Source organism: Octodon degus, unplaced genomic scaffold, assembly GCF_000260255.1.
Source record: "Octodon degus isolate 3935 unplaced genomic scaffold, OctDeg1.0 scaffold00123, whole genome shotgun sequence".
Taxonomy (NCBI): Eukaryota; Metazoa; Chordata; class Mammalia; order Rodentia; family Octodontidae; genus Octodon; species Octodon degus.
Window position 1 is genome coordinate 2,183,578 of NW_004524699.1, and position 24,937 is coordinate 2,208,514.

At 62.8% G+C, this 24,937-nt stretch overlaps 1 protein-coding gene across 5 annotated transcripts in view; it reads right to left on the reverse strand.

Annotated features, from left to right (window-relative positions):
* The window catches only part of Sardh (sarcosine dehydrogenase), a 42,228-nt gene extending 17,644 nt beyond the window's left edge, over positions 1–24,584 (reverse strand). The window contains exons 1-17 of one of the 5 annotated variants that reach the window (XM_023700407.1): positions 24,023–24,174; positions 22,092–22,321; positions 21,605–21,978; positions 20,334–20,512; positions 19,563–19,742; positions 18,572–18,695; positions 18,294–18,394; positions 14,555–14,659; positions 13,695–13,824; positions 11,766–11,852; positions 11,584–11,674; positions 9,968–10,109; positions 8,735–8,818; positions 7,371–7,484; positions 3,488–3,626; positions 2,492–2,605; positions 431–578 (exon numbers count right to left, since the gene is read on the reverse strand). In XM_023700407.1, coding sequence (XP_023556175.1) covers positions 431–578; positions 2,492–2,605; positions 3,488–3,626; positions 7,371–7,484; positions 8,735–8,818; positions 9,968–10,109; positions 11,584–11,674; positions 11,766–11,852; positions 13,695–13,824; positions 14,555–14,659; positions 18,294–18,394; positions 18,572–18,695; positions 19,563–19,742; positions 20,334–20,512; positions 21,605–21,938 — 2,072 coding nt within the window. In that variant the 5' untranslated portion in view covers positions 21,939–21,978; positions 22,092–22,321; positions 24,023–24,174. Of the gene's footprint in view, positions 1–430; positions 579–2,491; positions 2,606–3,487; positions 3,627–7,370; positions 7,485–8,734; positions 8,819–9,967; positions 10,110–11,583; positions 11,675–11,765; positions 11,853–13,694; positions 13,825–14,554; positions 14,660–18,293; positions 18,395–18,571; positions 18,696–19,562; positions 19,743–20,333; positions 20,513–21,604; positions 21,979–22,091; positions 22,322–23,715; positions 23,871–24,022; positions 24,175–24,494 lie in introns of those variants that run through there. The other 4 variants (XM_023700408.1, XM_004640407.2, XM_023700406.1 and 1 more) reach the window with 4 other exon arrangements.
* Between the last annotated feature and the right edge of the window lie 353 nt (positions 24,585–24,937).

Sequence of the window (24,937 nt, forward strand, 5' to 3'; positions counted from 1 at the left end):
GGGCCTGGGAGGACAACCAGCCTGCAGCACGGGGCCTGGGAGGACAACCAGCCTGCAGCACGGGGCCTGGGAGGACAACCAGCCTGCAGCTCGGCTCTTGCAGGCCTGCGCCGCGACCGTGACCCCTGTGCCATCTCACTGGGTCAGCCCCTGCCACCCCCTGCAGCCAGCCCTCCGTCCTCTTCGGGGTGCAAAGAGGCCTGGCAGTGCCTGCGTCACACCCTCCCGGGCCTCGGGACACTGGAGCCAGCTGTCTCAGAGCCACATGTGCCCAGCTGCACCTAGCAGCCCTGGCTCCCAGCTCCTTGTCCCCAGGGAACCCTGGCTTCTCCCCTGCACAGCAGCAGAGCCAACAGTGCCCCCTCTTTGCACTTCCCCTGAGGAGAGGTCCCCCCTCGAGACCCGGTGCCCCAGTGTCCACTGCCCTCACCTGGCTGGGCCCTGGATGCTGATCAGGCCCAGGTCCTCTGAGCAGTCAATGAGCCGGCACCGGAACCCCTGGTCCTGCAGCACTGTGGTGATGTGGCACCAGTTGTGCTGGGCCGTGGCCCCACCCACAGCCAGGTAGTAGCCGTCCCCTGAAAGAGGAGTGCGGTTCGGAACAGGGGACATGGGGCAATGAGTGGCCCAACCCACCCGCCCCAGGGCAGAGATGATGCCGCCTTCAAGATCAGCCCCCTGGGACCCGGAGTCCACCTTGCCCGCCCCAGTCCTAAGCCTCATGTCCCCTGCCTTGGTCACGCTGGGTCCCGGCAGGGAATAGCCCGGAGCCCCCAGCACATCACCCACCACCGTCCCCGGCTTTCCGCAAAGGAGGCTCAGTGCTGACACACGGTGGGGTAGGGTGACTCCAGGTGGCTGGCCACACGGGGCCCCACTGCCACCCACCACGCCCTGAGTCCTGGGAGCCACACCAGGCTCTGTGGCCTCAGAGCATGGCAGGGCTGCCAGCTGGCCCTCAGCACAGCCACAACTCAGACCTAACAAGAGAGGTAGCAGCTGGGCAGAGGCAGGGCACGGCGGGGCTGCGATGGGCAGCGTATGCTGGGGACCCTCCGGGCACAGTCGCCCTGAGTGTCTGTCCTCCATGCTCCCCGAGGTTCCCTGCTGAGCCTTCAAGACCCAGCCCAGAGGCCAGGGAGATGGCTCAGTAGGATAAGCGCTTGACTGGCAAACACAAGGATCTGAGTTCAATCCCCGGTTCCACAAAAAAAAAAAAAAAAAGACCCAGCCCAGAGGCCTCCACCTGCGGGAAGCCTTCCCTGACTGCCAGCGTAAGAGTGCCCTGGTGCACCACAGTCTGGCCTAGACATGTCCTGCGGCCTGGCGGCCCGGATTCTCGCCTCTTGAACCTGCATCTCTCGTCTGTAATGGGCTGCCAAGAGCGTCAGCGCGGGAGGACCTGCCTGGACTCTGTCAGAGTCCTTCCTCTCTTCCTTCTCTAGCCATGCAGGAGCCATGGCGCAGAGAAGACTGGGGAGGAGCGACCAGCCCAGAGGGCTCCAGCACAGGACAAGTTGCTGGAGGACGCTGGGCAGCTTTCTCGGCCCACCAGACAGACGGCAGCCGTGGGGACCCGCCAAGCCAGAGGCGCCAGGGCCGGCCTCAGTGTCCCTGCTAGCCGGTGGAGGCACCCCATCCCATCATGAGCCAGCCCATTTCCCCTGTGTGGGGGCCTCTTGTAATAGTCCCCAAAGCGTGGACACAGGAACTAAACAACCACTGGCCTGGCCCAGAGCATGGCCTGTTCCTGTCCATCTCTCCTGTCCCTTGCATTCATGCAGACAGTGGCCCACGTGTCACAGATGCACCCCGGGCCACGTGCTCACGTGTCACATGGGCTTTTGGACTGGATAAAGAGCACCCAGGAGCTGGTTTTGGGGGGCAGTGCTGTCCCCAGGCCCATGCCACCCCAGGCTCATGCCACTCTAGGCCCTGCCCCTGCAAGCAGGCAGCTCCACTCTCCTGGTCTCTTTCTCCTCCCCTTTCCAGCTGGGTTTTAAGGACCTTGCCCAGCCTGTACCTGTCACTGCTGTGGTCTGAGCTGGGGTCTCGAGGTAAGAAGGCTCCACCCCTCAGTGAGGGATCCACTGATACCTCATGTCTAGTCCTTGTGCTCAGCCCCTCCCCATCCCGCCTCCTGTGATGGAGGTGGAGGTGACAAGAAGCAGACAGGACATCAGGTGCTGAGTGGCCCATCATTGGGGGCATGCAAGCAGAAGAGAGGGATGAGAAGGGCTGCTTGGGCACCAGCATGGGTGCTGAGCTGGATCTCAGAGGCCCTGACAGGCCTGCAACCGAAACTGCGGAGGCTGACAAGGCAGCCCAGCATGAATGTTGGTGGCAGGAGCCACGCTGAGACCACCAGAAGCAGTGGCAGGGACAGCTTCTAAGCTACCACTGCTTGACTCCAGCACAGCTGCATGGGCAGAGCCTGTGCTGGCCGGAACTGAGGTTCTACCCACACCCCCTGGACCCCTGCATCTCTCACCTTCGAAGGCAGGGGCCACTGGACAGGCCTGGGGTCCGGGGGCCAGGCAGCTGACTGTGAGGTCACTCTCCGTGCCACCCCTGTGGTTCAGCATGCAGGTATACACCGTGGAGCCTGGGGACAAGGACTTGGGTCAGCACAGACTGAGGGGCCTGTGGGCAGCAACAAGTGGGGTGCAGGGCACAGCGGGCAGCTTTTCCTCGGTCAGTCGGCAGAAGCTGGGGTGGGTCACCAGGACCGTGACCTCCAAGGCCCTGCTCAGGAACTCTGCTTTGACCAGTTGACTCAGAGAGAGCCGGCAACAGAGAAGTCACCCACATCTGTCACCCTGGAAGGCGGCTGTCCAGTGACATGTCCCTGAAGTGCCCGTCCATAGAGTGAGAACTGGTGGACTATGAGGTGGATGGTGGACGGTATGTGGGAAGTGTAGGAGGGGAGTGGGGGTCAGAGGTGGACAGAGGGCTACGGGGTGGCCTCAGGGGGTCCCTGGATGAGCAGAGGCTATGTGGGTGTGCAGCAGGACACAGGTCACCTGGCTCTGTCACAGGTTGAACTGTGTCCCCAGCTGGACTGGCCCAAGTCCCGCCCAGCACCGGATGTGACCTCATCAGGAAACAGCATCGTTATCCGAGCTGTAAACTCAGGCAGCCCCGTCTGACCCTCTGGCCTCCAGGGCGGGAGACACTGGGTCTCTGTAGTTTTAGGCCACCCAGCTTGTGTCCGTGCCACAGCAGCCACCAAGCACACATGTGGGCGGGTCTGGGGATCCGTGGATGAGCAGCATAAGGAGAGAACAACGTCCCAGACGCAGCGAGGAGCCCAGGACCCTGAAGTCCCCGTGTAACCGAGCACCCTGCATGTTCAGGTCGGGAGCCCGGTGGGGGTGGCTGGCCCCCAGGGTGGGGGTCCTGGCCGAGGGCCTGACATGGCAGAGGGCGGTGGGCAGGCGAGCAGGGGCCCTCCGGGCCAACACAGGAGCGCAGCACAGCCCCGTACCTGGGGGTCGCCTGGTGTTCGCCGAGAAGAGCCAGTCGGCAGCCTTGGAGGCGTCAGGCCCCAGCAGGTAGAACTTCCCGAAGTAGGACATGTCAAACACGGCGGCCGCCCCTCGGCAGGCCAGGCACTCCTGCTGGATCTGAAAAGGCCCGGGACGTGGGGCGGGCCCTTCCAACACACCCGGAGCCCACCGCCTTCCGGCCTCTCCTCAGGGCACAAACAAACGCTCTGGGCCTCAGGAACAGAGCACAGTGCGTCCTGCCCCAGGCTAGGACGTCCTTGTCACGATTCCTGTCTAGAGGTCCCCAAAGCCTCCTGAGCTGCAAATGGGGCTTTGTGGGGTGTGACAGAACTGGTGGGGCCTTCTAACTGGCCTGCTGCTAGGAGGCGGGGACTAGTTAGAGGAGGCATCGCTGGGAGGGCCTGGGCGGGCCTGTCCCCCTCCCGGGCTCCTCCTCCTCGCCCTCCTTCCTGTCCTCTGTGTCCTGAGCTGCTGTCCTCTGCCGCACCCCTCAGCCGTGCTGTCCCGCCTCGAAGCCAGCCACCAATGGCCTGCACTGTGAGCCAAGATTCCTCCCTAATTGTGGTGTTGAGTATTTTGTCCCAGCAGCAGGGAAGTGACAAAGGCAGAGCCCAGGCTGAGCCAGCCCGCCAGGCGTGGCCCCGCCTCCCACACAGATCATCCAGGGTGGCTCCTCAGCCACAGCAGAGTTAAGCTGGGAATCAGGAACAGAAGAAAAACCGGGAAATCACAAATGAAATCAAACAACACAGCCCTACGGAACCACGGCATCAAGGGGAAGATCACCAGAACCGTCAGGACCTCCTTCCACAGGCATGGAAGAGAAGCAGCCAGAGCTCTCGGCGCAGCCTGCGCTAGCCCGAGGAGGGCTGATTCCCGCACGGGCCCAGGTGATAAAGGACTGCAGCTGGGACCGGGGAGGTGGCTCAGTGGAATAAGCGCTTCCCTGGCAAGCACAGGGGCCTGAGTCCGATCCCCGGTTCTGCCAAAAATAAATAAATAAGCATAAAAGACTGCAACTGTACAGACTACACTTTCCCCGGAAGAAGCCAGGAACAGCACACCTTGCCCAAAGCAGGCAGAAAGAGGACGCAACAGAAACTGGTGCCGACCCAGGCGAAGTCGAAAGTAGAAAATCAGCAACTCCAAAAGTAGATTTTTTTAAAAAAAGAAACCAAAGAAACCAAAACAAACAAAGTTGCCAAACCTTTAGCTGGGCCAAACAAGAGAGAAGAGTCAGAATCCAAAGCAGGGTGAAGGAGGGGGTGTCCCCACCCAGCTTACAGAAGGGACAGGGACAGGAAAGACCACAGGTGGACAGACTCCCAGCAAGGCAGGAATCTTTAAATCTCACTAAAAAAAAGAGTGGAAAATATTAACAGAACTAGAACGAAAGAGATTGACCTAGTCCTTGAAAAAAATACCCACAAAGAAATGTGCAGGCCCAGCGAGCTGCCCCAGTGAATTTCACCGCGCATTCGAAGAAACATTACCAATTCCTTACAAGTGGCCAGAACGTGGGACAGACATGTTGGTCCAGCTTTTTCTAAGAGGCCAACGTTGCCCAGATGCCAAAATGCAAAATAACAGAAAAAGACTACTGTCCAGTGCCTCTTCAGAAGGTGGATACACGGATGCTTAGCAAATAGCAAGCCAAGCACAACCACTTGGAGGAAGCTTCGGACTCTGACCTCGGGGTCATCCCGGGAATTCAGGTCCATTTAGCCCTCCAAGTTGATTAATGCATGCACAACAGTAGGAGAAAAAAAGCAAAAACCACAGGATCACCCAGCAGATGTAGCAAAGGTGCCTGACCACACCCAGCGCCTTGTGATAAAAACACACAACAGGCAGGGAGGAGGCCTTGCTCCCCCCGCCCCCCGCTCATGGTCCACGCCATCCTCCGTGCTGGAACTCCAACATCCCCTCAGGTCAGAACCAGACCCGGCCTCTGCTTTCTCGACTTGCACCTGTTGGGCAGGCAGGCAGGAGGAGGCAGGTCGAAGGCATCCAGAGTAGAAGAGTGAAAGCGTCCCCACTCGCACAGCACAGCCCTGGGTATCCATTAGGAAGTGGAGACCTGGCATGTGGAACAGCTGGCGGGAAACCGTCCCCAAGGACCACCAAGTCACAACAGGAAGCTGAAAAGAGCCGATCCCCCTCAGCGAGAATGGCACCCTGATCAGAAGACCTGGTCACAAAGAGACAACCACTGGAACAACCCACTTGTCTGAAATGTCCACACAAGGTGCATCTGAGGCAGGGGAGCAGAGCAGGGCAGCCGGAGAGCAGCCAGGGTCTCCTTCGCAGGGAGAGGCTGACATTCTCGGATAACCCCCTGCTGGTGGTGGGGGCCCTTTCCGCTGATGAGCTGGGGGTACATGAGCTACACCCCCACAACCTCCCCACCCTACCCCCGCCTGTGCTGCACAACCCCCTGACCAGGTTTCTAAGGCCTTGCTGGGCTGCATTCTTCTCTACCTGCCTTTCCTCTAGGACCTGAGCTCAGTCTGCTGAGCTTCCTCCCCCACCTCACTGTCATTACTGAAAAAAAGGACAACCACAGCAGTGGCTGCAGCCCAGGCTGCCACAGTGGGGCCAGGCCACATGGAGCACCCACTGCTGGGCAGCTCTCCAGCCCAGCCCCGTGCAGGGGTGTCACCCTGGAACCAGCAGGAGGCCTTGCCCTGACACAAGCTCACTCCAGTGAAACAGGTATATGCTGAGGGCCCTGCCCCGGCAGCGGGGTGTTCCCATTCTCCCAGGCACCAGGACCCCAAGACCCCGGCTCCTCCTCCTCGGCCTCCTTCCAGGCACCGCCGGCCTCTACTGAGCACCCACTGTGCACCAGGTGCCAGGGGACCTTCACTAACATGCTGGGGCTGCAGAGCAAACCCCAAGACTGACACCACTGACGGAGCCTGGGGACACTGCCAAGAAAGGCAGCACACATTCGCTTTGTGCCATAGGACCATCTCAGGCGCATCTGTGGGGGTGGCAACACCCCGGGCCAAGCTGTCGTCTCCCTTGAGCCTCTACATCCCTGGGGGCTGGGAGCCCCAGAGCTCTAGAAGCTGCAGGAGCCAGGGGCCAGACTGGAGCCACCTGCGCAAGTCTTAGGGACAGAGGAGGAAGGGATGGCACCTTCCCCTGCATGCAGCGTGCACGACGGAAGCACGGCCAGTGCCAGGGATGCTTGCACAGCTTCCAGGGGACACCACACACTGATCTTCTCGGCCACAGGCCCTGGGTGCTCACAGAGGGGCCCTGGGAACCAGGACGCACCTTGGAGCTCCCCAGGCCAGCCCTGGGCTTCGGCGCCCAGGGGGAGGGCTTTGCTCTACCTAAACATCTCCAGTGTGGTGACTTCAGGCTGCCGCTTGGGTGTGGGAACTGGGGGGTAACCACAGGGCGCTAAGGGCCAGGCAGGGACAGGATCACCCTTTTTACTGGAGGGGAAGCCAGGCCCTAGAATCTTCCCCTTCACCTGAGGGATAGAGGAGATGCACACTCGGGTGAGGCTCTAGGGGCCATGTGCCCTGACTGGTCAGCCTCACCTGCCCCGAGGCCCAGCTGCAGAGCTGCGCAGGTCCCTGTGCAGGCTCTGGTGCCCAGGTTCGCAGCCTCAGCATCCCGGGAATGGGGAGGAGCCCCTCACTGAACCCCACACAGCCTCAGGACTCAGAAGGGCTGGGAGTGGTGCAAACGCCGGCCCGGGCCACATAGCCTCCCCCTGCCCTGTGCCACAGCAGTGACTGTCATCCCTGGGCCCACCTGCCAGCCAGTCTTGGGTCTGGTGGGAGGAGGGAGAGGGAAAGCGAGGGGGCTGGAGAAGGCGGAGCCCCAAGGCCCAGGTCTCACCAGGGTGTGGTGGGGCGGGAAGTCGAAGGTGTACTCTGCACCCAGCAGCCGGCCATAGGCATAGTCCTGGTGTGGCTGCTTCCCATAGGCGCCGTAGTAGTCATACTCCAGAACCTGGACACAGGCCATGGTCACCGACCGCCCTCCACCAGTACTGGGCTGGAGGACCAAGCAGCTGCAGACCCACGGGCCACCAGGCAGAGGAAGAGTGGCCCGGGAAGGGGGAGGCGGTGGCAGGGACCTCAGCCAACCCAGGGCAGAGGGATGCTGCTGGAAGTGGCCAGCCGAGGAGGGAGTGGGTGGGGCAGGAACACTGGCCTGGGGCCCAGTCCCCACCTGGGTGAGCCCGCCACAGATGCCCCACACTTTCAACGAGGGCGTCCTTTCTACAGACAGGAAATCGATCCCGAGAGGGAGAAAGCAAGGCACCCAGGAGTCTCAGCCCTGGGTGCAGGAGGCCCTTTCCCAGCCAGGCCTGCCTCCCCCACTAGTGAGACCCCAGAGCACATTTGGATGTCAGGACCAGGAGCACTGGTCTCTGCTCTCTTGGGGTCCAGGGACAAAGGGTACTCATGGGGGAAGAGCTGTCTGGTCCCTTGTCCCGCCCCTCTCCTCACCCAGGGACTCAGGGCACAGGGCTTCCGGCAGGATCTGCCCACACCTACCCTCCCTGCAGTCTGCAGGGACCCTGAGCCCCTGAGAAGAGGCCCTGAGAACAGCCAGAGGCCCAGGGCTCTGAAGACACCAACCCTGGCTGCAGCCTCATTTGCAAGCGTTGGCTCCACTACCCTGGGTCATCTGAACCCCCCAGGACACAGGTTACTATGGAGATGGGTTGGAGCAGTAGAGGGGTGCACAGCAATGAGATGTGGCTAACTTGGGCAGATCTGGGCCACACGGCAGCCCTGGGTTGGTCTCTCTGTACCCAGCCTGCACCTAGGGGGAGACAGGGAGGCCCCCAGAGGTGGGGATGTGGGAACCCCAGTGGGTAAACTGAGCATGTCGAGGGATAAGCCCGCCTACCCTCCGGCCTCCTACTCACAGCTGCTAAGAGATAGAGCTGCCAGAGTCACGGTGAGAGTCCTGGGAGGATGTCCAGACCCCATGGGAACAGGGACCTTCCACAACACCTGCCCTGGTCCAGGTGCGGCCCGCTGGCTGGGCAGAGCGAGGCCACGCACCGCCTGGGGCCGGGTGACCAAGAGGCTCTGTGCAACTCTGCTTGCCTGTCCTGCCATGGACCCCGGGCTCTGACGGCTCTGAGGCTGACTGAAGTCCCCAGCCTGCCTCTGGGGGACTCGCCCTGGCTGGGAGAAGGGCAGGAGGAAGCAGGGTGTCCAGGAGGCCCTCAAAGGGCCACTCACCGGAGCCGGACCCTGGGGGCTGAACCAGCCAGGCCGCTCCCAGCCGTGTCGCTCCTGGAACACACAGCCTCGTGACAGGATCTCCTGCAGGGACACAAGCGCCCTTCATCTGCGGCCAGACACCGTGTGGGACACAGTGACTGTGGCCACTGTCACACCAGGATGCACAGGACAGAGGGCTTTCCTCTCACGCAGGGCCTGGACCAGTCCCCAGAACCCACCTTGACCCCAGAGCCCAAACCCACGGACCACAGCAAGCACCCCCCCATTGCCCATGGAGCAGGGTCTGGGCCAGGAAGTGACCACAGGAAATGGCCAAAGTGGCCAAGGACCACAGGCAGTAGAAGGGACCTCATGAAGTGGTCAAGGCCACCTGGCACACAGGGTCAGGGCCTCTCTGAACCAGCTGGGGCCCTCCCACCCTGCGAGAACAGAGGATCGGCAGCTGTGGCCAGAAGGGCTCCCTGACCCCCACAGTCGGTGCCAGCAGAGCAAGAATCTAGGTGAGGCTCTGTCTCTGGCACTGTGTCCCAGCAGCCGGAGCCACCTGTGAGACCCGGCTGTCCCACTGCTGGCCAAGCCGCCAGCATGGCTCCGTGGCCAGAGGCCCCTCCTGCTGAGAGGCGCCGCATGCATGCTGGACGGTGCTGGAATATTGCTCAGCCAAGGAAAGGTGCGGTGTGGCTGGAACTTAACTGGCTGAGGGAGGGCAGCAGACAGAAGGTGCCTCTTGGGCTCTGGCATGGGGGTGCCAGGAGAGGGAGGCCCCCGCCCCAGGTGGGATGCCAGCCACTGCCCATGCTGGTCCATACACTCAGCAGCCACTCCCTGAGCCCCTCGGGGACTGGGGTGACCAGACCACCACCCAGTTCACCCAGGAACGGAGCCTCTGGTGTAGGGTGATCAGGGATGGAGACAGGCAGGGACGCCGGGGTCGTTGGGGCTGCAGGACAGTACACAGGGACAGGCCTCCAAGAAGGGTGTGGGGCGGCGGGTTTCACTGCATAACTAGGAGCTCACTGGAGGACAAGGACTCTGAAGCAGGCTCTACAGTCGGAACCCCCTGCAGTCTGGCTGCTGTCCTCTGACAGGCAGCTGTGCCGCTCGTCAGAGCCCCGCCACCCAGACCTCAGGCCCCATGGCGCCCAGGGGGAGGACAGACTCCAGCATGCCACATGCAGGGCCGGGGTGACATGCGGGCAGGCCCGGCCCCGTGCCCCTGCAGCCGCGCACCTCATGCAGGGGGCTCTTCCGCATGTTGCGCCCGGCCAGCGGCTCGTCGTGGGGGAAGACCACGGAGTAGTTCTTGGCGTAGGCCTCGTGGCTGCGCTCCCGGATCCAGCGCTGGTGATCGGCCAGGGAGTGGTGGAAGCGCCTGGGCAGATGGGGCCGGGTCACTGCGGGAGCGCCGGGAAGGGACAGGGCATACCTGCAGGGGCCCGGCCTGGTGCCCCGCTGGACCCTCAGCCCCGCCCCATAGCCTTGCCAGGCTCTGGCTTGGTCTTCTCCGGGCACCGCCTCCTCAGCCTGACCCCAGCCGTGGGGCTCCTGGCCCCCGTCTCCCCAAGAGGGGCCTTGCTAGCCCCTTCCTCCACTCCCTTGTGCCTCCCAGCCAGGCCCCCTGTATCTGCCAGGCACAGCCAGCTGGCCTGGAGGTGCTGGGGAAACCCCAGCTGGCCTGGGCAGCAGCTTCAATCCCAGCTGCAAGCACCAGAAACCATGTAGCGGAGGAAAGGACCTGTCCCTGGTGGCTGGGGACCCTGGTGGGTCCAGGTCCAGCTCCTACCAGGCACCATTTGTACTGCACTGTGGCCTTGAGGTTGCACCTGCAGCCCGCCCCAGCTCCCCGGCCACCTCCTCTGGATGCCCCCCAGGGTAGGATGCCACCCCAGCCAGCAGTGCCACGCACTTTACCCCAGCATCCAGCGTCTGCAGACTCCGCTTCCCGCCTCCTCCCACTTAACGGGTCTCACGTGTGCCCCCAGGTCCACACCGTGCCTGCCACGCCCTGCGGGGGCTCCTGGCCTGTATACCTGTCAGAGCCTTCCAGGGCCGACTCACCTGATCTACACCTGATCCTATACCTGGGCAGCGTGCCAGGCACAGTCTGGAGACTACAGCTAGCCCGGGAGCAGGAGGCCAGGAGGGCCCATGGTTCCCACCTCTGTAGCTGGAGTCCTCCCGGGCCCAGAAGCCTGGGAGCAGGCGTGGGGCATGCAGGGCTCCTGGCTGCACAGACAGCAGCATCTCGGCAAGCTTGTTGCTCTCCACAGGTCCCGGGCAGGGGGGACCACTGGGCAGAAGCAGGGGCTGGGCTCACACCATCAGACAGCCAAGCACGTGGCTGCTGGGGCTCGGGGACAGTGAGACGCCGCAGGGGTGGGGTTCCTGCCCCGCTGCACCCGCGCCCTGAGGGACCTGGCAGCCACAGCCAGCCTGTGAGTGTGGCACTTCCATGAGGAGCGGCCCCTCCTGGCCACCTGACCCCAAGCACTTTCCTAAGAAGAGCAGCTGTAGAGGCCAGGAAGCCAAGGGGTGTCCTCAGTGTGAGCCTCAGGCAGAGACCACGGGGTCACAGGGTCACAAGGTCATGGGGTGTGACCCGTGGGTCGTCACAGAGCCAGCCTTGCCCAGGTGAGTCTGCGCTTATTGTGTCTGCCCAGAGCTGCAAGCCCCCGGCTCAGCCCTGCCTGCTCCAGCGCTGCAGCCTCGGTCTCCCCCGCTGTGCAGAGATGGGGGATCCCAGGCGCCCCACTGCACACTGCCTGCCTGGGGCTTCCCCCCCTCCCTCCTGCTGCCTCTTCCAAGAAGCCTCTGGGGTCCCGGGGGCTTCTGCCCGGGGCACATGCCTGATGTCGTAGCTGTACATGTCCTTCTCCGGGCGTCCGTAGACAACCCAGTGGGCCAGCTCCTGTCCACAGCCGCCACCCAGCATCATCCCTGGGAGGGAGCGGGGAGCGAGCTGCAGTCTATCCCTCCTGGAGCAGCCCACGCCCCCCTCCAGGCCCTGCGGGTTGCTCCACACACTCACCAGCGCTGTTGAAGCCACAGCCCAGGAAGAAGCCCCGCAGCTCGGGCGCCTCCCCCATCAGGGGCTTATGGTCAGGTGTGAAGGACTCTGAAAGGGACGAGCTGGGCGGTGAGGTCTCCTGGGCGGCCCCGTGGGGCAGGGCTCTGCCAGCGCCTCCTGCGTTAGGCCCTGGGGCCTGTGTGCTGCCGCCCGCTCCTTCCTGAAGCTTGTGCCTCCCGTTGCCCTGCCCTGGCCTGTCCACGGGGCCAGGTCCATCTCGGCCAGCTCCGTCCTCCTGCCTACAATGTCCTGAGCTGGCTGTGCCAGGACTTAGCTGTCACTCAGGCCCCCTGCACTGTGTAACAGTGGGGACAGGGCTTTTGCATACTTCTTGTGCTAAGGCCTGATGCTGAGCCCGAGAGCATCGGTTCTTGCAGTGTTCACTGAGTGAGTGAACGATCTTCAACTCTTTAAGAAAATGGACCAAGCCTCTGGCTTCCATCTGCTGCCAGCGCTCAGAGACCAGGACGCGCTGCGGAGCGGCTCACGGCCCTCATCCTTAACACATGGCTGTGCACGGCAGAAGGACCTGGAGCGACCCAGGCTCTTGTGAGCGCCTCCCTGGCCTGGGTTCTGACCCCCAACCCCAGCAATGCGTAGTCTGCTGCCCCAGGCTGCCCTGGGGCCAGCCTAGGACTTCCTGCTTCAGCTCTGGAGCCCAAAGGCCCCTGACCATGCCTGGCCACAAGAAGGGCTGTGTCCCCACATTCCAGCCACACCCAGCAGCCCAGCGTGCACGCCGCCCTCGGAACAGGATGGTCCCTGGGTGTTCATGCCCCTGGAAATCTTCCTGCTTTTCCCTGGGGTCCCCATACATCAGGGAGCCAGGGGACAGTGAGTCACACTGCCGCCCACTGCCTGCAGCTCAGCGGCCCTCCCTGGGGCTGCCGCCTGCAGCAGAGCTGAGCCCATCGAGAAACAGCAGGCTGGTGCCGAGGTGTCCACGTGCGGTGTGCTGGGCGGGGGAAGGACTCCCTGTGGATCCAGCACCTCCAAGGGACCCTCCCCCTCTCCAGGCCCTCCCCTTCCTTCTGGGCAACCCCTCAGCATGCTCACCCTAGGACTGGCTGGCATCTGTCACCTGTCACCCCAAGGCCTCTGTCCCTTAGTTCACCAAGGGGAATACAGAGGTACCAAGGAGCTGGCGACCTACAGCCCCAGAAATGGGCAGTCACCCCCAGGTGGAAGGGGGTGCCCAGGAGAGCCCACCAGGACTCAAGGGAGATGTTCTCCTTCATCCTGTGGCCACCTGCCAGCCCTCCTGCACTCTTAGCCTGCAGCCCTGCCCAGGGACAAGCTCCTCCTTCCTCTAGGCCACCACCGTGGGTCCCTGCCCCAGCCCTGGCCAAGAGTAGTGCCATGTAGTGGACCAGCAGCCACTGAATGTGGCACGGAAGCTGCCAGCAGGGTGCTTGGGGGCAGGGGCCTGCAGGCTGCACTGCTGTGTGGGCCCTGCTGATCTCGGGACCTCAGCCCTGTGCACACCCAGGGACTGGGGCCGCCACAGATGTCCCAGGAGCACCAGTCCCAGGGCAGGCAGTGTGGACCCACAGTGACTGGAGGCGTGGCCCACCCTCTGCTCCCATATCCTTGGGAACCCTCTCTATGCCACCCTGGTCTACGGCCTTCAAGGCTGAGACAGGTGGTAGGGGTCCTGTGACCAGGGCATGCCTTGGAGGAATGAAGGGACAGAGGCTGGGGACAGAGCCGGGGCTGGGCCACGTGAGCACCGTGAACCGTGTACCCACACAGGCTTCAGGAACAGAGCCCCTCACTCCCACTTGCACGTGAAGACTCCAAGTTTCAGGCAGCAGAGGGCAGCACGGACACCTTGGGCAAGGGCCTCACCTCTGCCATCACTAGCCCAAGGGACCCGAGGTGCCCACTCACCTGGGCCACAGACTGTGGACTTGATCCCCGTGGTCTCCAGGGAAGGGACGCGGTTGATGGCACCCTCGATGTGCTGGGTAAACACATCCCAATCCAGGTCAAACAGGCCAAAGGCAAACTTGTCCGACACCTGCAGAGGCAAGATGGGCGATGGCTCATGTGACCCAAGAAGGCCACACAGGCCCTTGGGACAAACGGTGGGGGTGGCCTTGCCAGGTCAGAAGTCGAGGGGCACTGGGAACCCCTTGTTCCCACCCTGTCCAGCCCCACCCGCAGCCCTGGCCGCTCCAGTGGCCTCCAGTGGTTACCCCATCCCACAGCCCCTGCTCCTGCCTGCCACCACCTTCTCTGGATCACCGAGGTCCTCAGAGCCCATGGGAGCCAGCCCCATGCACCCCGCAGAGCCAGGGCCCCAGGACTACCTGCTGGCCACTGTCTCCATGCAGGTAGGGCTTTTCCTGGTGTCCCCTGCTTTGGGCCCTCCCCGGCCACAGTCTGCAGGGTGTCCTTAGTCTCTGCTCGTTGGCTGGTTCTTAACTTCCCATCTTTACTCAGCCCAGGAGCCCCACCCAGAAAGGCTCCGCTTGTCTGTCTGTTGTTTGTCTTTCCCCCAAATTATGGGTGGCATGGGCAGGGACTTCTAGCTTAGCTGGGCTCCCGATTCCTGCAGACAGTTAGGTAGCGTTGACCCTGCTGTGTGTGGACTCTGCTGGGCCAGGGCCCCACGTCCAGCCCAGAGGCTGGGGAGACCCAGCACTGCTATCAGCAGCTGGGCGCTACTGCTGGGCCCCAGCCGCCGGGCCTGTACCCAGACAGCCACGTGCCTTTCTCCAGGCCAGCATCCCAGGGCCGGGTCTCACCTCCTCCCAGAAGATGGGGTTGGCCTCGTAGCCACCCACAGACAGGGCGTCCCCTTGCAGGCGCAGGTACACAGAGGCATCGTGGTCGCGGACGTTGGGCATGTTCTACGGGGCAGAGCGGAGGCCACACAGTGTTGGGCGGGGGGCTGGTGGGGCCAAGCGCCTTGTGCCCTGCAGCAGCACCCCCACACACCCAGCATCACCAGGCCAGCGTGGACCTCTGGGGCCTCTGCACAGCATGACCCCAAGGACAGGTGGATGGGACCTTGGGCTACCCGTGGGGGACAGGTGCCTCCTGCTCAGGTCTCTGCTTCCCCAAATCCCTACAAATCGGGGTGAGAAGGAAGCCAGAGGAGCAGTGTGGCCCACAAGGTGGAGGGGACACAGCAGCCCCGCTGTCCCTCACGCCCCGGCCACCCAGCTCTGGGTGGCGGGTTCCAGCCAGGCGGCATCTGGGCAGCAAGGGTGAGGGCCAGCATCCGGTCACTGAGAGAAGAAGGAGGACACCCTGCCTCACATGGTGAAGTATTCTTCCACAGAGGCCCGCAGGGTGGGCAGAAATGCCTCTAAATCACCTTCTCATTTGCAAATGAGAAGATGTCTAACATCATCAGCGGCTCAGAAGCGCAGGTCAAGCCGCCATCAGAGCCCCTGGCACAAGGACAGGTGACAGCAAGTGCTGGGGTGGGTGGGGGACATGCCAGAGGGGCGCTGTGGTCTCACTCCTGGGGGACGGCACCGTAGACCCTCCGATTATTACAGAGACACCCCAGGACTCAGCCATACCCATCCACGTGGGTCCCCAGGGGACACTCGTCCACACAAAAGCTTGCACGTGACTGTGTGTGGCGCTGCTGCACAGAGCCCCTCCATATGGAGAAAGCTGGGCTGTCCATCAGAAGACGCACAGATGGGTCACACGCATGTGACAGTGCAGGACAATACCAATCGGCCACCAGAGGGAATGGCGATGGCACAGACCCTGCCACAAGCAGGCTGAGCAAGGAAGCCAGACACGAAAGGCCACGTGTCATAGATGTCCAGCCCGGGAAAATCCACAGAGACAGAAGTCAGGTGGGTGACTGCCCGTGGCCAGGCCCGAGGTGGGACGTGGGGGTGGCCGGCAGCGAGGACGGGCTGGGAACTGTGCACACGCACGCCTTGAAGTCACAGGAACTGAGCGTCTTGGGAGAAAGCCGGTGCTGCTGGGAAACAGCACATGCTGGGCAGGACCGCTCAGACGCTAGGGGCCTGGCCACGGCCACGACACTGCCCCGCAGACCGCCTGCGGCCAAGAAAAAGGCCACTAGGGAGGTGGGGGGAGGGACCACGGCACTGCGTCCCCATCACGTGCTGTCCCAGTCCTGTGCCCTCCGGAGATGAACACAGTATCAGGGATGGGCTGAGGGTGACACAGGTCGCCTGGCCAGCTCCAACCCGGCTCCCAGTGGTCCTGGCCAAGCGCAGGCCAGAACAGGAATGTCCCCTTGAGAGGTGGGCTGGAGGAGGCCCCAGCAACGAAGCGCTGCTGAGAAGGAATGCTTGCAACTACTCCAAACAGAAAGAAAACCCAGAGCACCTGGGAGCAGGACGCTGGGGACACCTGGTGGTCAGCACGCCCGGGCTCCTGTGCCAGCAGGACTGGTGCCCTGGCCTCTGCTACTGCAAGTGCCCAGCAAGCTTCGCATGCCCTGTGGCCCCCCAGGAGCCACCCACCAGCCATGCTGCCATGCCCTGGCCCCCCAATGTCCCTGCCTTTTGGCCACCTCCCAGTCCCCTCCAGGGCTTCAAAGCCTGCCCAGCCCCAATTCGCTGTCACTGTCCCCTGAGCACCTGCTGCAGGCCAGGCAGGGCCCATCCTTCCCCACCTCTCTTCTCCTACACAGTGGGGCAGTAGGAACACTTCCTACTCGAGCTGCGAAGGGGAACCCAGGGCTCAGAGTGGCAGCTGAGGGGTGGGACTCAGAGCCCAGCTGGAGCCCCTTCAGTCGCAGCACCTGCATCCGTGTTAGGGATGCAGGACACCTACGCAGCCACGGGCACCTGCTCTCGTGGATGGCCACACCAGGCCTGGCCCCAGACCCCCTGGGCTAGGCAGAGTTTGCTCTCTGACCCAGTGGCACAGCAGTGGAATCCGTATTGGGGTCCAATGCCCCTCCCAGAGCCCCCACCGCACCACTGTCCCTCGGGAGACCTGCCTGCTGCTGCAAAGCCCTGTGCCCAGCAGACTCTGCGATTCTGCAGCTTGTTAAGCCGTCCTTGCACCCTCGGGGACACAAGGGGCCCCAGCTGGCTTTGTAAGCAGCCCCAGCTGGGCTCTGACCTTGAAATGCGTGGGGTGCGTGAGGCCAGTTCTCCCTGCTGCTTCCTGAAGAGAGGAGCCGCTCGGGAAGACTTTGGGGAATCTTGAGGGAGGGCACCCGGGCTGGGGTGGCAGATGCCCCCGTGGCCACCCTCCTGCCTTCAGGATGCAGCTTTTGCCCCCATCCCCGGCTCCAAGCCTCAGTCTGGCCCTCCTGGAGCTCACAGCAGCCAGAGAGCAGCTCTGTGGGCCACCGAGGCCATCAGGCTGTCCCCACACACCTCAGGGCTGAGGAGCCCGGTCTGTTCTGTGTCCCGCACCCCTTCTCTGCCACCCTCCAATCCTCTGGAAACTTGTCCACCTCCTCCAGGGAGCCCCAAAAGACCCACGTGGCTCTCGCTCCCAGCTCAGGCTGTGGACCGAGAGGCAGACAGAAGGATGGGCGGACAGGGCATGGTGGTGCACACACTATAGTACCAGCACTCGGGAGGCTGAGGCCGGAAGGTAGTCCTGAGTTCAAGGCCAGCCTGGGGCACATAGTGAATTCAAAGCCAGGCTGAACTGAGCTTCAGAGTGAGACCCTTTCTCAAAAAGAAAAAAAGGACGGACAGTTGAGTTGATGGGGATGGGGCAGGGCTGGAGGAGATGAGGAGGAAGAGGGGGTGGGAGGGAGGCCAGAAAGACAAGGGAAGGAGAAGCCAGAGTGAGTGCCAGACATGGGATGGAGAGGAAAAGAAATGGGGGGCTTGGGTGGTGACAGAGGGAGGGGGCTGGTCAGTGACAAGAGTGGGGCAGGGGACAGGTGAGGGGGGGACACATAGCCCAGGGGCCCCAGGTGTCCAAGGCACCAGGCCCCAGGCAAAGGGCTGGCAGAGAGGCTCAGAGTGTCAGGGACAAGGCCCTCTGGGATAGGCACTCCGGGATACTGGGAACACTCAAACATCCCAGGTTCTCAGAAACTTTTTAAAAATTTAATTTAATTTTGGCAGTGCTGGGGATTGAGCCCAGAGCCTCTACTCTGAGCCACATCCAGCCCTATTTATTTATTGACTTATTTTGAGCCAGGGTCCCAGTCACTATGTTGCCCAGGCTGGACCTGAACATGCGATATTCCTGCATCAGCCTCCCAGAATGCTAGGACTGCAGGCTCCGCCACCATCCGCCTTACGAGGGTTCTCTTAGTCACAGAAGGCAGTCACCAGCAGGACTGGCTGCACCTCGCAAGATGCGCTTGGGCCAGGCCAGCAGGCTAAGCAGGTTGGTGCCAGCAGGTTCATTTGACTCTAACACCCAGGGTTAGAAGCTCCATTTCCAGGGGAGGTGGCTGAGGCCAGGGCAGCGAAGGAGCCGGCGGCATCGAATGTGCCCGAACTGAGGCTCAGAGCCATGTCCTGCACTCCTCCTCCCAGACCCGGGCCCCGGGGGCTGCCCGCCTACCTGGATTCCTTCAATGCGCTCTGTGACAACGTAGGCGTGGTGCATGGCCACCAGGGGCACCTTGACTCCAGCCATCCGGCCCACAGCGCCTGCCCACACACCTGTGGGCACAGCACCGCGGCTCAGCTCCCTGGGAACCCACAGGGGCAGCTACCCAAGTGACACAGGCCCCTCTGCAGGCCTTTGCCCTGGTTGGGACTTGGTGACTCACAGGGAAGCCCTGTGAATGTGGGACTGGGGCTGGGAACATCAGGAGGTGGCAGAAACGCCAGTGCCACCTGCACAGTTGACCACGCAGGGCGTCTGGATGGAGCCGTGCTCTGTCTCCACAGCTGCGACGCGCCGCACCCCGAAATCGTCGGTCCGCACCCGGATACCCGTCACAGGGCACTTCTCAATCACCTGGGATGGGAGGAGCTGCTTGGGGTGCTGCCCCTGCCCAGCCCATTCTGCACATGGGGGACCTGGGTACGCAGCGTCTACTAGGGCCAGCCCTTGTGTGAACCGGAAAGCCAGCCAGCAGGCCCAGTAGGAAGCCTTCCCAGCCCCGGACCTGCCAGGGGAGGGGGCGCGGCTGGTCACGCAGGAAAGCCGCCTAAACAGGGCTCCTGCGATGAGTGGAAAGATGTGCGTGCAGCTTGTGCGTCTGCTTGGTTTTCTAAAGGTTATAATAGTCAATTTTTAAAAATGTATTTAGGACAGGGTCTACAGGGTGTGCAGCTTCTCACTGTAGGTCGGACTCGCAGGGTTTCTCCTGTTTTCAGCCTCCCAAGGGCCGGGTGCGCCACCACACCCAGTCTCGATTGCCATCTCAGCGTGCGTGCACCGGGGGCCGGGCCGGCTGGGCACAAGGAGGAGGATCGAGGCCTGGCCGCTGCACTCTGCCTAAGCAGGCCTTTAAACAGCTGAGCTATTTGGCCAGCCCTACTACTTGCTTCTGAACACACATGTATCTGCACAGAAAAACCTTTGGGCTGACATCCCTATCTTCTTTTTTGCGTCTTTTAAAATCTTTTATACAATTTTGTGCAGTATTGAGACACATGAAGATAAAAATTATAAAGAGGGATGCTAGGAGGATTTGCTGGTGCGGCAGAGCAGGCCTCCCAGGGAAGGGACAGTTGCTGGGCCCTGCAGGCCCGGGGCTCCGCCTCCCCTCTGCAGGCCGGGACCTGGCCCCAGGTCCCCAGGAAGGCGGAAAGAATGGCCTGCTCTGGCCCCCGCTCTCAGGGCTTAGGGCAGGTGGCTTCAGAGCCACACCATCGGTACCTGGGCTCCTCGGGCCACAGCCGCCCTGGCGAGGGTGGTGCAGGTGCCGGCGGGGTCCATGGTGCCGTCCTGCGGCACATACAGGGTCCCGTAGAGGTCATCCACGTTCATCAGCGGGTACAGGGCCTTGGTCTCCGCAGGACTCAGCACGTGGGACTCCACGCCATAGGCCTTGCCCAGCTGGGGGAGCCGGAGGACACCAAGTGGTGGGAGCCGTTTTGGGAGCTTCCAGGCCGCCAGCCCCAGCCGGCTCAGGGAGAAGCATCAGCCGCCATCGGATGCGGGCGGCGCGGGAAGGTCAAACCCCTTCCTCCCAAGCTCTGCCACTAGGCCCGGGGTCACCCCATACATCCTTTATGCGGGTGATAAAGAACTGGGCCAGTACATGGTGCAAAGGTTTTATTCCCTAAAATACATAAAACCACTCCCACAGACTTATATATGGGACCTGGGAATCGGGTTCCCTGGGTCAGACTGGCTTCCCCAAGAAGAGGAAACTATACTTGGCGTTGGACACGGGCCACGCCCCCATGGCATTTGATTGGCCCCAAAGCAGCCAATCAAGCGTCCCTGGGCCAGAACTAGGATGAGCTGAGCCAATCAGGTCTCCATCTGGGAATTATGAATGAAGAGAGCCATTGGGGGCTAGGCAGGGCAGGGTTTGGGTCCCGAGACCACTCAGGGCTCCTTTCCTGAAACAAGCTGGGCCCCTCAGGGAGCTGACCCATCCGCCCGAGCCCCTTGCGGTATCGCCCCTCCCCAGGCACCCACCGACATGAGCCTCTTGTACTCATCCAGGCGCTGCCGGCTGGACGCGATGAAGAGGCCCCCGTTCTGGATCCAGCCTGTGTGCAGCCCGGTCTCCGCCTCCAGCTCGTGGCTCACCACGCGCCTGGTGTGGGCCAGCAGCTCCACCTCCACGTCGCTGGGCCGCAGCTGCCACAGCAGGCCTGACCCGGAAGGGGAGCACCATCAGTCCTGCGAGGCAGGCTGCACCCCCTGTTCTCAGCCAAGTATCAGCAGGGGTGGGGCGTGGCAGGGCGGGCTCAGCCCAAGAGGGTGAGGAGGGCACTGCTGGAAGCCCTGCGGCCACCGCAACACTAGCATCCCCCACCCTGCATCCAGTGCACTGTGTGCCAGTCCTGGACTGAACCTGTCGGGGAGATCCCACCCACCCCCACCCCAGGAGCCAGGGCAGTCTCCGAGGAGCAAACCACTAGTTAACAGTGAAATCAAAGTGTCCAAGGTCCAAGAGCAGGCTAGTGGAAGGGCTGGGGGACACAGACCAGGGCCGAGGAAAGCCCAACCAGGGACCCTGAAACCGAGCTGCCTTTTCTGCAGCAGAGCTCCCGGAAGAGAAGCACAAAGACAGACACTTGGAGATCTCGGAGCCCGGGGAATGTGTGGGCCCTCAAGGCCCAGGCTGTGAGCCTCTTGCTCTGACTTCGCCTTGGCAGCTTTGACTGTCTTTTGTTTTGTTTTTGTTTTTTTTTTGCAGTACCGGGGATTGAACTCAGGACCTTGCACTCGCCAGGCAAGCAGTTATTCCACTGAGCTATCTCCCTGGCCCTACGCCCTGGCAGCTTGATATTGGCCATGCCAGTGTTTACCCCATAGATGCACAAGGGTGAGCTATGGGAGAGCGTTTTCCAGCTCAGCGCTGGCTGCAGGACTGACGCTAGCTGTGGGTGCTCCAGACCGCTGTAGGCAGGAGAGTGCCCACCAGTGCCCGCCACCCTTCTCCCCCAGAAAATGCCCTTGAAGGGCTGGCTGTCCTGGGGGAGAGGCTTCATGCATGCGACAGAGTGGGGGCCTCAGCCCTGGGCCCCGTGTCATCTCCCCAGGGGCACGCGAGCAGCACGACCCCTCTTCCTACTGTAGCTTTACAGCCGTGGGGCCCCAAATCTGCCCACCTCCAAACTGACCAGCTGCCTTCCCTTCCAGCTCAGCAGACCCTCTCAGGCTTGGGGCTGCCCGCCACCCCACGGCCCGCCTGCACCCCGTGTGCGCCCTGCACTCACCGGCCTGCACCTGAGCCCTACCTGCCGTGTGCCAAGTGGTCCCCGATGTCAGTCGCTCGCGCTCCAAGAGCACAGCCCCAGTCACACCCAGCTTGGCCAGGTGGTACAGGGTTTGGCAGCCCAAGCTGCCCCCACCAATAACCACCACGCTGGCTGTGCTGGGCAGGGGCTGGCTGGGTCCCTGAGCTGCCGCCGAGGGGTCCCGGGCCTCCTCCTTCAGGGTGTGCTGGTATGGCACATTCTTCTCAGTGGTGGGGCCGGCAGCACTGGCCAGGGCCTGCAGCCCCAGGCGCTGGGCTGGTCTCCATCGAGGGCAGGCAGCAGCCACACGCAGGGCTTGGCTCAGTGAGGCCATGGACTCTGGGCTTCAAGATGAGGATAGGGCTGAGCAGGAGCTAGGGGTACACGGCAAGGCTGCACTGTGTACTGGGCCTGGCTGCTCCATCTGCATAGTTGCCCAGGCCCCGTCCTGCTGCCCCCCTGGGGCGTGAGCTCAACCCACACTCGCCTGGGTGGGTGGAGGACTGGGTACAGAGGGACCTGGCTGGGCCAGGGTCATAGCCCAGAGAGATGGTGGAGAAGAGGGGCTGATGTCGCTGACAGAGGCCCACAGTGGGAGCTGGGAAAGTCCAGGGCCATCCAGGGAGGGATGACATCAAAGACCAGGGAGGGAACATGAGGTCAGAGGACAAAAGCCAGAAACCAGAAGGAGCCAGGACTGGTGGGGACACTGAAGACCTGGAGAGCAGGAAGGGAGGGTGGAGCAGGAGGGCTCGTGCAAGGCCTTGACAGCCTGTGGCAGGGGCAGGGAGAGCCTGTGGGAGGGTGGGACAGCCGGGTGGAGGAGAGGCGTGGAAAGCAGCGTGGGTGGGCAGATGCCCGGCATGCCCATCTCAGTGGCTCCAAAGCCCTTCATCAGCCAAGGTGGAAGCTGCTAAGGCTCAGGGAAAATTGGGTGGGACAAGGAACCTAGATGAGGCCCCGTCCCCTCGGCCTCAGCCTGCTCCTCTATCTTCCCCGCTGGCCTCAGGGCTCCTCCCAGATCCTCCTCCTTCAAGAAGTCTTCCCGAAACTCCCCAAAGAATGGAGAGGCCTGCCTGACTTGGAGAGGGAAGATGCCTCAGGGGCCACCAGGGCCCTGTCCCCAGGTCAGCAAGAGCAGGAATGCGTTGGCTGCAGCCCTGTGGCATCCCCACATCTGTGTGGCAGCACCCACAGCGGAGCCTGCAGATGCCCAGGGGTAACCAATACACGGGGGCTTGAGCTCTTCCGGCTGGCTCTGTCTCCACGATCACCCTGGAACTCAGGGCCAGAAGCCCACTCGCCCAGACCCTCACTCAGGCGTCTGTGGTGCAGGCCTGAGTAGGCCTGGGTGCCTCAAGACAGGACACCGAGACGAGGACCTCGCGGTGGGCAGGGACCCCAGCACACATTTCCGCTCCTGCTGGAGCTCACTGCCAGTCACCTCCCAAACCTGCAGCCACTGTGGGTTTAGGGACAGCAGGGCTCGTGTACCCCGCAGTGGGAACAGTGACCCCATGATGGGCGCCAAGGCCTCCCTGACATCTCACGACGGGACCTAGCTGCCCCCTTGGGCTGCCCGCGTCTCCTCCATCACCTCCCTGCTGCCTGCCCCTGCAGAGCCCTCGCCGGGGGCCACGCCCGGCTGACTGGGAACCCTCGGTGGCACTCACAGCTGACCTCACTTAGCTAAGACATTTCCTCGTTCACCAACCGGCATGTACAACAACTGTCCAGGTTTATGAACAAGGCCCTTAGGAGCCGCCTTTTCTGTACTGTTCTGTGGCTCTTGGTATGGGGTCTTTTCATCGGTGGCTTACAGATCCTCAGTGTCCTTTCGGCACAGGGCACCTTGCCCGTGCGGGGCTGCGATTCCTGCCCACTGTGCCACACAGTGCCAGCCCAGTGCCCTCCGCTGCAGCACAGCACGTAAGGGCCATGCCAACGAAAGCCAGGCCCTCGAGCGGAGGCTCCTTCGGCCCTTTCTTCGTTCTGAACATCGGTGCCTGCTCACTCTGTGCATCTCAGATAGGGACAGCTCATTTAAGGACCTAATCCCAGGAACGTAATTCGGTCATTAAGCAAGCAGTGGCTGTAATTTACTAAGTCACCTCTACTGTCACTGGGCTGTGGATGCTGCTTTCCTTTCTTTCACAGAGAGGAAACTGAGGCACAGAGAGGTTCCCAAAGGTGAGTGAGGTCACAGGGCCATGAAGCCTGTGAGCTCTACGGGCCTGGGGCTGTGAGTGGCCCCACCAACCCAAGTGCCACCCTCAGGGCAGCAGGTACAGCAGGGACCGGCTCGGGACAAAAAGAATTGCTGGCAGTGTCTCTGTCACCCTTTGCCCCCAGGGTGCCACCTGCCCTTCCGCTGCTGGCTGGGGACCCTTCATGGGAGCCCCCCTTCTCCATCCCTACCTTGGGTCCACAAGTTGCTCAGCTGACCAGGAGCCCCAAGAGCCCTGTCCTGAAGGGCGTCAGCACGAGGGCCCTGAGGGGACGCTCCAAGGCCCAGCACGGCACACCTGTGGGTGTTCTGTCCCCTCCTGCCTTGCCGGGGCAAGGCCACTGGCCTTCACACATGACCAGCCCACCCTCTGTCCCCATTGGCTCCTCCTGCAGCAGCTGCTTCAACACTGGCCTGGGCCTGAGCTCCCTCCCCACCCTGGGCAGCCTTGGAGGCAGGGCTGGGCCAGGAGGACCTCGTGGGGCTCGGGCAGCCCCTCAGTCTGGCTGGGCACCCGGGGACAGGGAAGTGAGGGGGCAAGTGTAGAAACAACCCGGCCGAACATCTGGGGAAACCCTGGCCACCCACCAGCCCAGGGTGCCTGCAGCCAGCACAGCCCCCCTGCGCCCAGGGAGCCCCGGCACCGCCCCCTGGGGGGCCAACCTCCTCTTCTGTCCCCGGATGGCGGATGGCGGTGGTCTCTGTGGTCACTGCCCTCCTTCTCAAGCCACGGTCTAGCCGGAAGAGGACCCCTCCCCCGCACAGCTGCCCAGTGTCCCCGCCCAAGTGTGGGCGGGACGCACCGCCCAGCAGGCACTCAGCCAGCGCAGCCGCGCAGGAGCCAAGTGGGCAGCTCGGCTGGGGACCCGGACCTGGCGCCCTGGCACGTCTCTGTGGTGACCTGGCCGGCGGCCACCTCTCCTCCCCGACGCCCACTTCCTGTCCCTAACTCGGGGGTCTCAAGGTGGCTGCCGCGGTGATCCCCAGCCCCTGCCTGCCCCAGAGTCTGTCGGGGAGTGGTGGCACGGTGCCCACCAGCGCCGAGGCTGCGGGGGCTCATCCTAGCACGGCCCGGGCCTGGTCCTTTCGGCTGGCAGGCCAGCTCC